We start from the raw sequence: 14,144 nt of genomic DNA, 5'->3' as shown, positions 1-14,144 counted from the left end.
AAAAATAGGGCGCCTGACAAACACTCGGACATTCGCGAGGTTCCTCAATAAGTCATGATCCTTCTAAAAACTCCAGCGCGTATGCTCTCAGCGTCGCTTGACTTCCGCTGTCGTAACAATAGTAAAAAGTATCAAACATACCGTTGGTGTGAACGTGCTTTGAAGTCACTATGAGAAACATTTATACACTGGCTAGGTGAAGTGAATAAAAAGTGTCATTGGCCACTATTCAGTTCTTCACAGTATATAGCCGCACAATAGCAGGTATAATAAATAAACTTAATATTCCGAAAATTGTTTAATTTCGAGGAGTAAGGGAAGTCCAGCATATTTCATGTTGAAAAGTGGCATAATATTCTTTAAAACATTAAAGAAAAGAAAATTTTGTCATGTTGTAAGTTTTATGTACAAGAACACCAAAAAACTGTGTTTCAAACCAATTAAATTTAATATTTAAAATTACAAAGTTGAAAAAGTAAATAATTATATCACACTATTTCAAAAAACAAAACAAAAAAACAAATAACTGCTTTAGAATGTGTAATATACTTCAGAATTCAATAAAATTTAGTAACCGAAGAACTTTCGAAAGGTGTATTTTCGTTGCTTTTTATTTTTTGCAAAAGAAGAATACACTATACTAATCTATGCCTTGTAGTAGTCTTTTAGGAATGCTTATACATATACTTAAATAACAATAACATCCCATGTTGAATGATTTCACCTTCCCCCACCCTAACAAAAAGTTAAATTCATTATAATGTGTTGGCCTTAAGCTTACATCAGGTAGTTATCGATTGTAAACTAGGATCGGAACGTTACTGTTACATTTAGTTATTTGTTTGAGGTGGGGAAGGTTCTCTATGTTATTTTATTTTATTTAAATTAAGCAGAGAAACTCAACCTCATAATCGCTACATAACAATATAAACAAAAGCTATCCATCATCAAATAACAAAAAGTAGAGGGCGTTTTAAATAACGGGTGGAGTTCCCTAGTGAGGTAAATTTAAATGTGAACTGAGAATGAGATATTGTTAGTATCAGTAGTTCGTAAACTAATTTTTTTTATTTGATTTCATTCGTAAGTTTGTGATTATACGCATATATACTCTTTGTTAAATGCAACCTATTTTAATGTATACTTATTATATTAAATTTCATTTATTATTATCCTTTCTAAGTATATTTCAAAGTTGTATATGTTTAATTTGTTTTTAATGTTTGTTTATCAGTATTACTCTCATCTCAGAATTGTGTACACTGTTAGTACTAATAGTAATACTAATACTGAAGAAATAGTAATAGTTATACTATAACTTATAGTAGTATTATTCTGTATTACTATTATTAATACTAATAATATACTATTATCCCTAATCCCACTTTTAATCTTATTGATTTGAATAATTGTACTAGTGTTACTGTTAGGCCTTTCGTTTATTGTAATTTAAATTGTATTTTGTAATATAAATATGTAAACGTTTTACTTTTAGTTAGTGTGTTGAACCTAACATTATTTGTGTAACTTGTAAGGTTACGCCTGGTCTAGCTGTAAAGTGTACTAGTAATAGTAGTACTACAACAATTTAGAAGCTGTAACTTGTAAAGTAACTGTAGTAAAAGGGCTGATATTAAGTAATAATGATAATTAAGAAACAAGTACCGGGAGGGGAAAAATCGATCATTCCTCTATTTTCCTACTGTAACATAGTATGCAAGTTACTTGTAAGTATATTTAAACTGACTATTTTGTTCATGAAATCAAGTTATATTCTTTTAAGAAGAGTTCAAGAATTTGAAGAAATACAATTTATAAAGTAATATGTCTTGCATGGATAATGTTTACTGTTACACATCGGATATTTCTACTTCTACTAGAAGTTCTAGTCTAATATCAGCATTGTTTCAACAAGAAGAAAACAAACATATACCAATTTTAAATTGCGTTTTACCAATGTGCCAGCCTTAGGCTTACAATTTAGGCAGTTATACTTATAGATTGTAAACTAGGGTAGAAACATTGCTGTTGCATTTAGTTTTTGTTTGAGATGGAGAAGAAACTCTTTGTATAATTTTATTCAAATTAAATATAGAAACAAACCCCAGTTAGTTTGCCTTTCCTTACAAGATAGAAGAATTTCTTGAGATTGTATATGTTAGAGGCATTTTCAGTTTTGTTTTTAGTGTTAAGGAGAACACAATATTAATGCTTATTTTAAAAGTTGTTAAAGAGTTAATAAGCAGTAATTTCCTTAATTATAAGAGCATAATTATAAGGATAATGATTGTTAACATAGCTTGGAGTAAATGGATGGTTTAGGAAATGATAGACTTCTTAAGTAAATGTTGGAATCTTGCGTGTGTGTACGTCGCAGATCATTTACAGGTATCTAATAAAGCTGCTTCATGATTTTGTTGCCTTATTAACCTTTATTCATAAGTGCTATTTCATTGCTGTTATCAGGTTTTAATATAACTACTAGGGGGGGGGGGGAGTTGTGCTTTGCATAAGAAACTTTTTTGTTTGTGGTATTGTGTATTTGAATGTACAGAGTTTATACAATGTAAAGACGGTGCTGTGTATTTTAAAGTAATTAAAACAGTTAAGTGACCTGCATAGACTACACTCGTAAGAGGTTAGATACATAGAGTTCTGAATGAATCTTGGGCATCTCAGTGACTGCGACATTAAACCTATTCCATGACACATGATACCCACAAACACTTCTAGTACAGAAGACACTTTGAGCTGAATGGACTGATCAATTTGTCTAGTAAGAGATGCCAGATCTGGCAACACTTTTAAAACCTGGGTATAAGAGGGCAAATATTCAAATTCTGTGATATTACCTCTGGGTCTGTACTAAACAGGGTGACGGTACTGATACTCATAAGTGTCTATAAACAAATGAAAAAATTCACACGTAAAACCTTAATGCATAAATTCTGAGGGATAACATATCCATTCCCCAAATAACTTTTCCTTTGCAATGCATCCACCCCTCCCTTACGTAGGTGATGTTGTCCTTACTTCTCATTTTATTTTTTCATAGTTTAAGGAAGTTTGAAAAGATTCCCACACATGCACATTATTTTTAATTATATAAATTGTATCGATTTTTGTTATATATTATTAAAAAAAGGAGAATTGTTAGCAATAAAGAATCTGAGAACAAATTAATAAAATACTTATATTAAAACCATACTAATTTATTGAACTTACTGGAGTATTTTGATACAGCATCTGTTTTTTTTGTTGTTGTTTTTTAATGAAGATGCTTAAAATGAACTATCTTCATTGATTTTCGAAAACAAAATTAGAAATAATGGAATTTGTTCAAAAGTTAAGAAGTAGATAAAACTCTTCTTGTTAGTAGGTAAATGAGAACTTCTCAGATTTGAAGACCAGATCTGTAGTGATAGGTTGGTGGGTTTTTGTTAGTTCTGTTTATATAGTGGTGTTATACAGTATAACTAAGGTTATAATATTCCACCGCCAAAGGTGACTACCTTTTCTGTGGACAGTAGAAGACTTCCTAGTAGACTATGTTTGAAGATGAGAGTTGTAAAATATAAGAAATGTTTAAGGGACTTCACGTTATTTTACTTCTTGACTGAGTGGGAGTTTAAAGGTGCTGCCAAATAATGTTTCATGTGTTCTTTCCTGATGAATTAAATTCCAAATTTGGATATTCAACTCGGTGTTTAGTATTATAAAATTTCAAAATTTATCTTTGAGGTTTATATGATACGAATAAAAAGTTATCCTCACATCATATTTAAAGGTTTAACAGTTTAGGTTCTGGTATTAATAACATATTAATTACAGTACTTTGTTTTTATTTATTGTTTGCTACAGAATCATAAAGGAAACCAAAGTTGTTCCGTCAGAAGAATGTCGGGAAGAAGGTAAATAACAAGGATTTAATGTTGCAATATTAACAAGCACGCGTATGAGAACACAGCAGTATGAAATTGTCTCTTCATGTGACATATGTGTCTTAGAAATAATGATTTTTTTTCATCATATTTAAAGTGTTTACCAAATCATTTCAAAATTAGCACAAAATAACACAGAATGTCCAAAAAGTCTGAAATTATAGATGATTTGTAGCTTTTCTTAGTTTCACATACTTGACTAATTAATGGTGCTGTAAAAGCATGAGTAGGTTGAATTAATCCTACTATTAACCCAAACTTGTTTCAAATTACAAGGACATGATGTGGAACACATTCTGTAAAATTCATTGAAGTGCCAATGGTTCAGACTTTTTGGACACCCTGTATACTGTACACAAGGCTTAATAGATTTAAAAGGTTTTAATAACTTGGTGCCTTTAACAGTATGAAACTTGTTTACACTGTTTCTCGTCAGTCTCTAGTTTTTTATAAACACTAATAAAAACTAATTTTAATAAACACATGAATAATTGCATTGTTTCTCCTTAAATACTCATTTCACTAGTATGTTTGTTTTTTGTAAGTTCAATTTTGAATGGTGTTTTATTGTTTTAACAAGATCAGTTTTTTATATAATATATAGGATATAATAATTCTTGTGTTCATTTGTTACTATTAGCGAAAATATACCAAATAAAAGTACCAGTATCAGCTGCTAGTTGACACTTCTGAAAATATCAATAAACAACTTGAAAGTCAAGGTTTTAAGTTGTTTTTTTTCTTTAAACGTAAAATTAGTTTTTTTACAATATATATAGAGGATAATATAATTATTCCTTGTCTTTGCCCACTCCACCCCAGTGGCTCTATGATAAGCTTCAGAACTTATAATGCCTAAAAATCAGTTCAATTTTTGTAGCAGACATAGCACAGATGGTCCATTGTGTAGCTTTGTGATAAAACGAACTTGTTTTCTTCATTTGTTACCATTGCAGAAAATATCAATAAACAACTTGCAAGTCAAGGTTTTATGGTTTTTTTAAATAAAATCAGATTCTGTATAATAAATGAGGTATAATAATTTCTTGTTTGTAACTGCTACCATTGCAGAAAATATCCCAAGTCAAAGATACCAGTACTGACTGATAATAGAAACTCAAATGAAAATGTCAAAAAATCACTTGTAAGTCAAGGTTTCAAAGAAGTAATTTCCAACGCTTGTGCTCGTAAGCCGGTAACTCGGGTAGGTGGCAGGACAAAGAAAGAGAAGATTAAGGAAACTAATAATAAAACATCAAAAGCTAAAGCATCGGAACAGTCAAGGAAAAATGCAAAATCACTTCTGGAGAAACAAAAAGGCAAGATAGTTTATCGCTTCTTTTTTGTTGCCGTTACATTTCATTAGTAACTTCAGAAAGATTTTTAATTTATATTATTTTAATGCTGTTAAAGTTTTTTATGTATATTTCTGAAATAGTAATAACTCTCTGAAGAAATATTGTTAAAGTGGATAGTATACATTAATATAACTAATATATATCTAATATTAAATGTAGTAGATAATAGTTACTTAAATCAATGGTACCCAACCTTTATATGCCACATAGCCACAGCGTACCTCTGATGCATTTAATTTGTAAAGAAAAAAACAACAATTTAAGAGTGCTTGATATTAATAGAAATGGTAAATGAAAATAAATATTCAAGGGTGAATCGACAACGTGTGAACACAATGCTGGCTAACGGAACATGTTTGTAACTTGCATCAAAAATGCCATCCAATTTTGAGGCACTGGTTTTATTTTCTTTTTAGTGTTTTTTTATAAAAGTGCTGGCAAATCATTACCACAGATTGGCAACCACATGGAACATTCTTGTGTTATTTGTTTGTTGTTGTTTTTTTAACCAGGTCAAAAATCCATAAAACGTGGTGATAAGTTTTCACATCATATCTTGAAGTATTAACTTTTTCATATTTTATTGTTTTATAATTTAGAATTGGGTTAAAAGAGTCCAAAGCCAGCACAAAAAGTGAAACTGGTTTTGATACAACTACCAAACTGGTTGTCAAATTTAACCTATTTTGACGAGTGTCGATTGTTCTTTGTAAACCTGGCCAAAACTTGGATATTTCAACATAAGTAATAACCAGCAGTATTTGAATTAAGAGTTGTAACAGACTTCCAATAGATATCCCATCATGCTCTGAGCCACATTAACTGCATTTATTGCTCTTGTCTGGTTTATTCAAGGAAAACAAAGTTAACCCTAGTCTGTGGGACACGAAGAGACTCAACAATATGTTTATTATAAAATAATTCTGAGTTCTTTGACTTTGACTGAATTTGAAAAAGAAAGAGAATGAACACAACGTAAAAAATACACAGTCAAGACGATCATTATTTATACTAAAAACAAAAGCAAACACAGAATGATGGACAGTGCCTTTACTGTACAGTTAACTCTCTGTGTTCTCTTTAGAACTTATAAATATTAGTTAACGTTACAGGTTGAACTTTAGGATAGTGTTACTATTTACAAAAGAAGGACTTTAAATTCACTTAGTAAACTGAGAGCTTGAGAGAACTAACTAACTAAGAGATCACAGTAGTATATACTAAATATCTATAACGGTACATTCTCAGGTCATATGCGCTACATATGTCACTGCTGACAAATCCATTGAAACATACAGGAGTTCGTAATTACCACACTCGTCGTAACCCGACCTACCATTGGAAGACACTAACATCAACATCCTCCAGTGAGAATGAGTATTATCTACTTGAGAATGATAAAAACAAAAGTAACTGGAATGAGACTAACTTAATGACTTTCGTGACGATATTATTATGTGAAATCTGAAAATATACAGGATAAATAATAAATTCAAAATAAATACTCTAATGCTGCAAGAACATAGAAATGCGTGGTATATTCAGAAACAAACTTATAAAACCTTTTTACTTTTCAAATTGCGAGTAATATGATTGTTTTCTAATGTTTCCATAGTGCTTTAAAATTGGAAATATCACAGAAAAAAATCAATCGACTTTTGACCAGGAAATTGAAAATGCTGAACAAAGGAAGGGTAAAAAAAATCTTGAGTGACGTTACAGTGAAAGAAAGCACTGTTGTTTCATCTTCACATAATGGAGGCCTTGATATTCAACTATAATAATTTTAGCTTCTTTTTTTTTAGTAAATTCAAATTCTGTTTTTCATATGTTACATTCTCCAGTTTTTTCACCAATCTAGGCCTGGTTAAGTAATGAATCTGTGGTTAAAAAAACTTTTTTACTAATGAATCATTATTATTATTTTTATTTTTTTTAAGTAGATCAGGTTTTGAAATAACAGTCTTATAACTGAATGGTGTCTATCACGATACTTGATTACTTCCTTGTTCATTTCATGTTTGTACAGATGTCATTTCTCTTTACAGAACAACTTCAAGGATTTACTTTTGAAACTGATGAAAATGCCTTTCAGACTATCAAACATGGGGGACTACCTGATCCTAGAATGGGCGTAAATATATATTTTTTCTCATCAATAAAATGTTTTTCTCTTGTGTAATTTAATACAAAGAATTTAATATGCTATATTAAAATGATTTTGGAGCTTCATCACATTGTTACAGTCTATTGTACCCTTGTCTACTTTGTTTACCATGGCTGAGGTATGATTTGTGGATGGTCTTGCTGCCCCATGTTGATCCATAGTTCTTTGTTTTCCAGTGCTATTAGGCCCGGCATGGCCAGGTGGTTAAGGAGCTCGACTCGCAATCTGTGGGTCGAGGGTTCGATTCCCCGTCCCACCAAACATGCTCGCCCTTTCAGCTGTGGGGCATTATAATGTGATAGTCAATCCCACTATTCGTTGGTAAAAGAGTAGCCCAAGAGTAAGCGGTGGGTGGTGATGACTAGCTGCCTTCCCTCTAGTCTTACACTGCTAAATTAGGGATGGCTAGTGCAGATAGCCCTTGTGTAGCTTTGCACAAAATTCAAAACAAACCAAACCAATGTCATTGTGTACAAGGGATGTCCCCTTCTTGGAAATTCTAAATCCCTAATCTAGACATGCCATTACGATCTTAGTGTATGAATATATTGCATTGGAAAGGAATGTTACATACCTTTCCCAAAAGCATTCAGTTTTTGCTACAATCACACTACCTATGAAATGCCAAGTAATGTGAAAATGTAGTTTTGATACACGCCATTCCAACTGTATATCAGCTGTGATTGTGACATGGCTTGCTTATTTGTATATTCAAAATCATTTTAATATAATGTACTTAACCATGCAGTCTTAAGGTATTAATAAATAAATATCCACAAAACTTCAAAAACTTTGTGCTTGAATATATTAATTTGTAGGAAAGTATGCTATTTCTTATTCTGATTGTTGTTTTGAAAAGGCTTAACATATTAAAAACATGTTCATTTTGAAAAGGCTTAATGTGATTCAGGAAGGTAAAAGGATCAGGAAACAATAACATCAGAAGAATGACTTACCAGTTTTTAGGATGTGTTTATAGGAACTTTAATGGTGACATGTATAACACTTTGTTTTGAAACAATGTCTGCTGATGGTAGGTGGAAAGTTTATCTTTGAAAGGAATTTTGTTTTTTTATGTCTGCTTTTTTTTTCTTCATGAAAATTCTCAAAGCTGAGATTCTTGTAGACTTGCAAGAATATAAGTAATTATTGATTGACTACCTGTTTGGCAGAGATAACTTGGCAGTGTTGACAAAGTAATAAGTGATATTAGAGGCTGGTTTAAAGGTTAACATTTCTGAGCCTAGAATAATTTCTAGCTTGTGAAATGAGCTGTTAAAGTGGCTGATAAATCATGAATTGTACTTATGGTAATGATATGAAGAACCAACACAATTATTCAGGCAAAATCTGTCTACTGTAATCTTGAGCACGCAGTTTTCATTATAAATGACAATTTAAGTGCCGAAAGCTGGCAAAGCACTAAAAAAACCAATAGGCTTAAAGTCTGTGATAAAAAAAAAAAAAAATACACTGACAAGTTCTTATATTGGACAAAAGTTTCCAGGGTAGTGGAATCCCAGAAAAGTAATATGAAATTCTATTTTATGTGCTTCTGATTTTGAATCCACTCTGTAGAAATTAAGAGGAATGTGGGAAATAAACCATCTCTAGTTGATGAGATTTTTGTCACAAATTTTAGGCTTGTTGGTTTCTAATATTTTTGCCAGCTTTTAGCATTTTAAACTGATATTTTAAAGTATTATATGCATATATATAAATGGTGTTTTAAATAATATTTTTCTCTCTCGTGGTCTGGGAGCAACTAACAATTTCTGGTATTGAATGAAAGGCCTCTTGGGCAGTGGCTTGTAGGACACAAAAGAATGATCTGAAATGTTATTTTTTTTACATTGATTACACGGTGAAGTGTTAAAAAAAAAGAACATTTACAGTTAACTATGATTTTTATCACAAACCCTGGGCCTGTTGGTTTCTTCATTTATATTTAGTGTTAACAGCATCGCTATACTCAAGCATATGTTCTTTCATAAATCTTAAACACATGATTCTGCTCATAAAGTGTCCATATACTAGAGCTTCACACTTGAAAAATTAAAAGCAAGAAACACCTAATAGTGAACCATTGGATAGATGTGCAATTTTTATTTTCAAACACAAATGGCAGAGGGAATACTTCTGGTAATACAGTGTATTTATATCTAAATACAAATGACGGAGGGTTTTTAATTGTTTATTGTTCATTTTGTCAATGTTTTTAAATCTCATCATATAACAAGATATGGTAATTTGATTTTATCTGTATTTTTATATTTAGTTGTACAAGTCACCAGCTACTCCAAATCAATATAAAAATCAAAGAAAGGGTAAGACTATTTTCGTTTTATGAAATTCTCTGTATTTTACAATATGAAGTTTGTGAATTTAGTTACCAATAATTGAATGGGACAAAACATATAAATAATTTGTTGTACGTGTTATTAGAAAAACATAAGAATTTGGAATAAAGCATAATTCTTTTTTACCAAATTTTAATTGCTGCATTTTAAAGACATATTATGAATTTAAACTTGATTTTTTAAATAATGAAGAAAATGCATGTATGTGGCTATAAACATTATGTTATTAATGTGCTTAGAATTTTGTCAAGAACTTCAGTAAGCCATACCTGTATTACCTGACTAAGAGATAAAAGATTGTGACTAGAGCAGCAGATTACACAACAGACTCACTATCTGTCATTTCTTTTCTTCTACTTTAGGATAGTCTATTAAAATTAATATTTACGGATATGTCGTGAGGAAAAGCAGAGACTCGCCCTGTTACTTAGCCTATATGAATTTGTTATACTTTGAATTGGTATTGAACGTAATGTTTTAGATTAACAGCAGGTGAACCTTCAGCATAGAGATGCTGCATTATCTTAAGTCTAGCATAAAAATAATACTGTGATAAAAGTTTTTTTGTGTGTCCACTGCCTTTTTTTTTTACTATTTTCTACAGTTTTTTGGCAAGAAAGCTAATTGATCTTTGAGTTCTAAGGCTTGGTTTGAGGGTTTTTGATTTTCATAGTCTGTTTCTAGTAAAGCATGGCAAGTGACCTTTTGTCCCCACTTCATGTAGACTTCAATTAAATTGTTAATATTTGTAATATCTAGAACAAACATACATCATTATTATTTTGTTAAATTGTGAGTTATCGCAGTAGCTTTGCATCAATAAGATGTAATCATTTATCTTCTACTTATGTAAAAAAACAAAAATTATGATGATAAATCTTCTCTATTCTTCCTGCCAACACAGCTTTATGGCAAAACAAATTTGGCGACTACAAAATATCTTACTGATTTTAATAATAGGATATTTGCTTTAATGAAAATTACTCTCACTTCACTGTTTTTATTATTGAGTTACAAATCAGTTTATAGTTGCTTTGAAATAAATATCGCTTTATGCAAACTTGTGCAGTTTATTAATGCAAGTTTGTTTGTTTCAAATAGTTTTACTGAAAACAATTACTGTTTTGATAATTGTTATTTTAAGGAATTATATAAGGTAGAAAATGTTTATTTTCATTTGCAGCATAAGGAAGCGTGCGTGAATTTTTATGATATTTCAACAAAAAGAATGTTGGTCATAAATTTAATTGAACTTGGGTATTTTCTTTCCCTAGCTACACCTAAAAAGACACCAACTTTATTTTCTGGTCGACCATCGGTATATCAGACATACAAACCAGTTTTTCTAAATTCAGAAAATCTCAAATCATCGGTGCTGCTGAAACCCGAGGCTGGGCCGTTAGCTCCTGAACAAACGGTACCTGCAGAAAGGGTAATTATGGTTTTTAGCTCCTGATGTCCTCATGAACAGCAGCACTATCTATATCAACCACTTTCTTTCGACCCTATTCAGACCATTTAGCACCTTTTGAGCTTTGAGTGCACACTGAATATCAGATTCAGAATTTAATTCTAACTCTGTTTCAACAATTTTCAAACTCAAAAACATTTTATATTTGATATTTTCTTATCTATTTAGTGTAATTTGCAAAAAAACATTAAAAAGAAATTCCAACTTTCATTTCTGAGAAGTCTCACTTGTAAACAATATTTTTATCGTTTTGTTTGGTATATAATTTGCTGCCCATTTCAAAATAATAGGTTTATATTTACTAAAAACTATCATCTCTTGAAAATATTATGATTGTTTTCGTGCGACTTTCCTTCTATGTTGGTGGTTTTATTAGTATAGCTTTTCATTACCACCTTATATGATGTCGCAGCATGTGGTCTGAACACTTGTAAATGAAGCTCGGCTAAGAAAAGAACTAGAACCAACAGATGGAAGTATTCCATCAAAAAGATTATAATCTGTCTGTATCAGTGAAAAGTAAAGGACTTTTTCTTGTTGTTGTTTGAGATATTGGCTACCTGGAGCTCCTGTAGGAATGAACAGAGGATCGAATAGGAAGTTCACAAGACTTATGAACAAATTATAGACCTATTTTATGGTTTATTTAGATGTTCTTTTCATTCCTGAAAATGTTTTTTGTTTAATTATGTCAGTTTTAAATGCTACAGAAATTTCCTTCTATGACAAGACATCGGGTAAACTTATTTAGGTTTAGAGGGTATTGTAAATGGGGACAAAATACAAATTGCTTCTTTTTTAAATGTTTTTGTTAATCATATTAAAGCTTGCACATAATTAAGGACTACCACACCATGATTGACATGTGGCTACCATCTGAGCTAAAAGGTTAGCCTTCTACTGCTTGCCACTTCATTGTAAGACACTTTTTATCAACTCAAACTACTACACTGCGACTTAGATGTGATTGCTCAAGTTCTTTATTAAGGTGAAAGTTTTATGTTAGTGTTTTGATTTTATATATGACTTTTAATTACTCGGGTAAAAGAACAGTAACAATTTACCCCCCTCTCCTGTATCTATGCAACTGACTGTACATTTTTAAGAATACAGAATATAACACAAGTATATTTTTATATTAAAAGTTCCTTAAGGTAGATTACATGTCAACTTTACAAACTTGAAAACACTTAACTTTTGTTAAATGGTTTCTCGTGGACTACTCCAGCCTCCTGTCTGGATTTGGAGATAACAGTTAAGGAAACATTGTCTCCATGATGAAGAATCAGTTCTACTGTTGAACATTTCAATACACTGCCTAAAGGAATGATATCTTTCATTTTGTGTAAATATGTATGTGCTTTAAATATATATATATATATATGTATGTATAAAATTGTATTTAATAGTTTACTTTTTATTTCTTATCCTGTAATGGTTTTTAATTTTTCTAAATACAAGTTATGATAACATGGTTTTATATCTATGTTGACATTTTAGCAATACAAATCACCAGCTACATACAACCAGCAGAAAGGCCAAAGAAAAGGTGAGATTATCTCTCCATTCCATCATTTTTCAAACTAGGGTCCGCAGTGGTACTGCAAGTCATGTTTGGAATTTCATCAAAATATTTTTGTAAAATTTAAATTTATACGAATTAAAACATTGCATTTTGGAATACAACTTTTCATGTACGCAATCTTTTTGCAAAAAAGAAAAACATAGATAGATTTGGAGGTTTGCAAATAAAATTAAAATAGGTCCTTGGGTTACCACAGTTTGATTACTGTTGCTCTGTTTTATAAGAATTTTGAGGTGGTGCTGTAGTGCTCTCCTAAAGGTGGTTATAGCACTGTTACTTTTAATAATATCTATACCAAGTTTTAAAGTTTATGCTATAGATTTCTTGAATGGAATATTACAACTAAAACTAGTTTTAATGAGTTACCTTAAGGTTTTGTTTCTTCAGACTACTAACAAGCATTACCAGTCATTCAACTCATTTTACTTTAATTTTGTTTTTGAAAAATTAACATTTTTGAAGTGCTGTCAGACATTTTGTTGATAGTAGATAATTGAAATTTTCCTCACCCATAAACCATGTGATGTTAAAATACAGTCTACTTCAAATAATAACCTATTTATGACCACCATCATTTTTATACAATGTTTTTATATTCAATATTTAGTTCTGTTTAGTGAAAAATCACATAAGTTATATCTTCTCTTGACTTAGTCCCTAATCTTTAGTGTTTCATGTTTTAGAGAGTAATTAAACTCTTCCTAAGCAAATTGTTAGAAGACATTCATTTAAAATTTCTAATATAAACTCAAAACATTTCAAGCATTCCTTGTTTTACAAACAGTTTAAAGTATTTCATTTTTTAAACGACATAGTTAATTTGGATTTGAGATGTTTAAACAAAAAATCTGGATAAAGCAGTGTTATTTTTGTGACTGATGATGTTTTATGTGTATAAGTTTGTCTGTCGTATATATATATATATATACATAGCTACACCAAGAAACACCCCTTCTCCATTTTGTGGCCGACCTTCAGTATACAAGACTTTTAAACCAGTGTTTCGAAACTTTGAAGATATCAAATCGTCAGTCGTGTTGCGACCCGACGTTGACCTCCCAACTTGCAAACAGACTCCAGAAAAGGTGACTATACATAGATACTGAATGTTTCTTTCATTGTAGACACTTAACTGAAAAGACAAGTTGCTGTGTATTCTTATGTGTAAAATCATTCTATTAAGAATCATTCAGGGCAGATTTCTTGACTTATTATGTGTGCCTAAATGACACACACACACACACACACACACACACACACAC

General features: G+C 30.9%; 1 protein-coding gene across 3 annotated transcripts in view; it reads left to right on the top strand.

Annotated features, from left to right (window-relative positions):
- The first annotated feature begins 1,007 nt into the window (after window positions 1-1,007).
- The window catches only part of LOC106475283, a 19,926-nt gene continuing 6,789 nt past the window's right edge, over window positions 1,008-14,144 (top strand). The window contains exons 1-8 of one of the 3 annotated variants that reach the window (XM_022379437.1): window positions 1,008-1,083; window positions 3,862-3,911; window positions 5,013-5,260; window positions 7,348-7,433; window positions 9,745-9,793; window positions 11,101-11,258; window positions 12,798-12,846; window positions 13,816-13,967. In XM_022379437.1, coding sequence (XP_022235145.1) covers window positions 3,898-3,911; window positions 5,013-5,260; window positions 7,348-7,433; window positions 9,745-9,793; window positions 11,101-11,258; window positions 12,798-12,846; window positions 13,816-13,967 — 756 coding nt within the window. In that variant the 5' untranslated portion in view covers window positions 1,008-1,083; window positions 3,862-3,897. Of the gene's footprint in view, window positions 1,084-1,344; window positions 1,728-3,861; window positions 3,912-5,012; window positions 5,261-7,347; window positions 7,434-9,744; window positions 9,794-11,100; window positions 11,259-12,797; window positions 12,847-13,815; window positions 13,968-14,144 lie in introns of those variants that run through there. The other 2 variants (XM_022379436.1, XM_022379435.1) reach the window with 2 other exon arrangements.

This window comes from Limulus polyphemus, unplaced genomic scaffold (assembly GCF_000517525.1).
Source record: "Limulus polyphemus unplaced genomic scaffold, Limulus_polyphemus-2.1.2 Scaffold8352, whole genome shotgun sequence".
NCBI lineage: Eukaryota > Metazoa > Arthropoda > Merostomata > Xiphosura > Limulidae > Limulus > Limulus polyphemus.
This window is presented reverse-complemented; position numbering and strand designations above follow the sequence as displayed.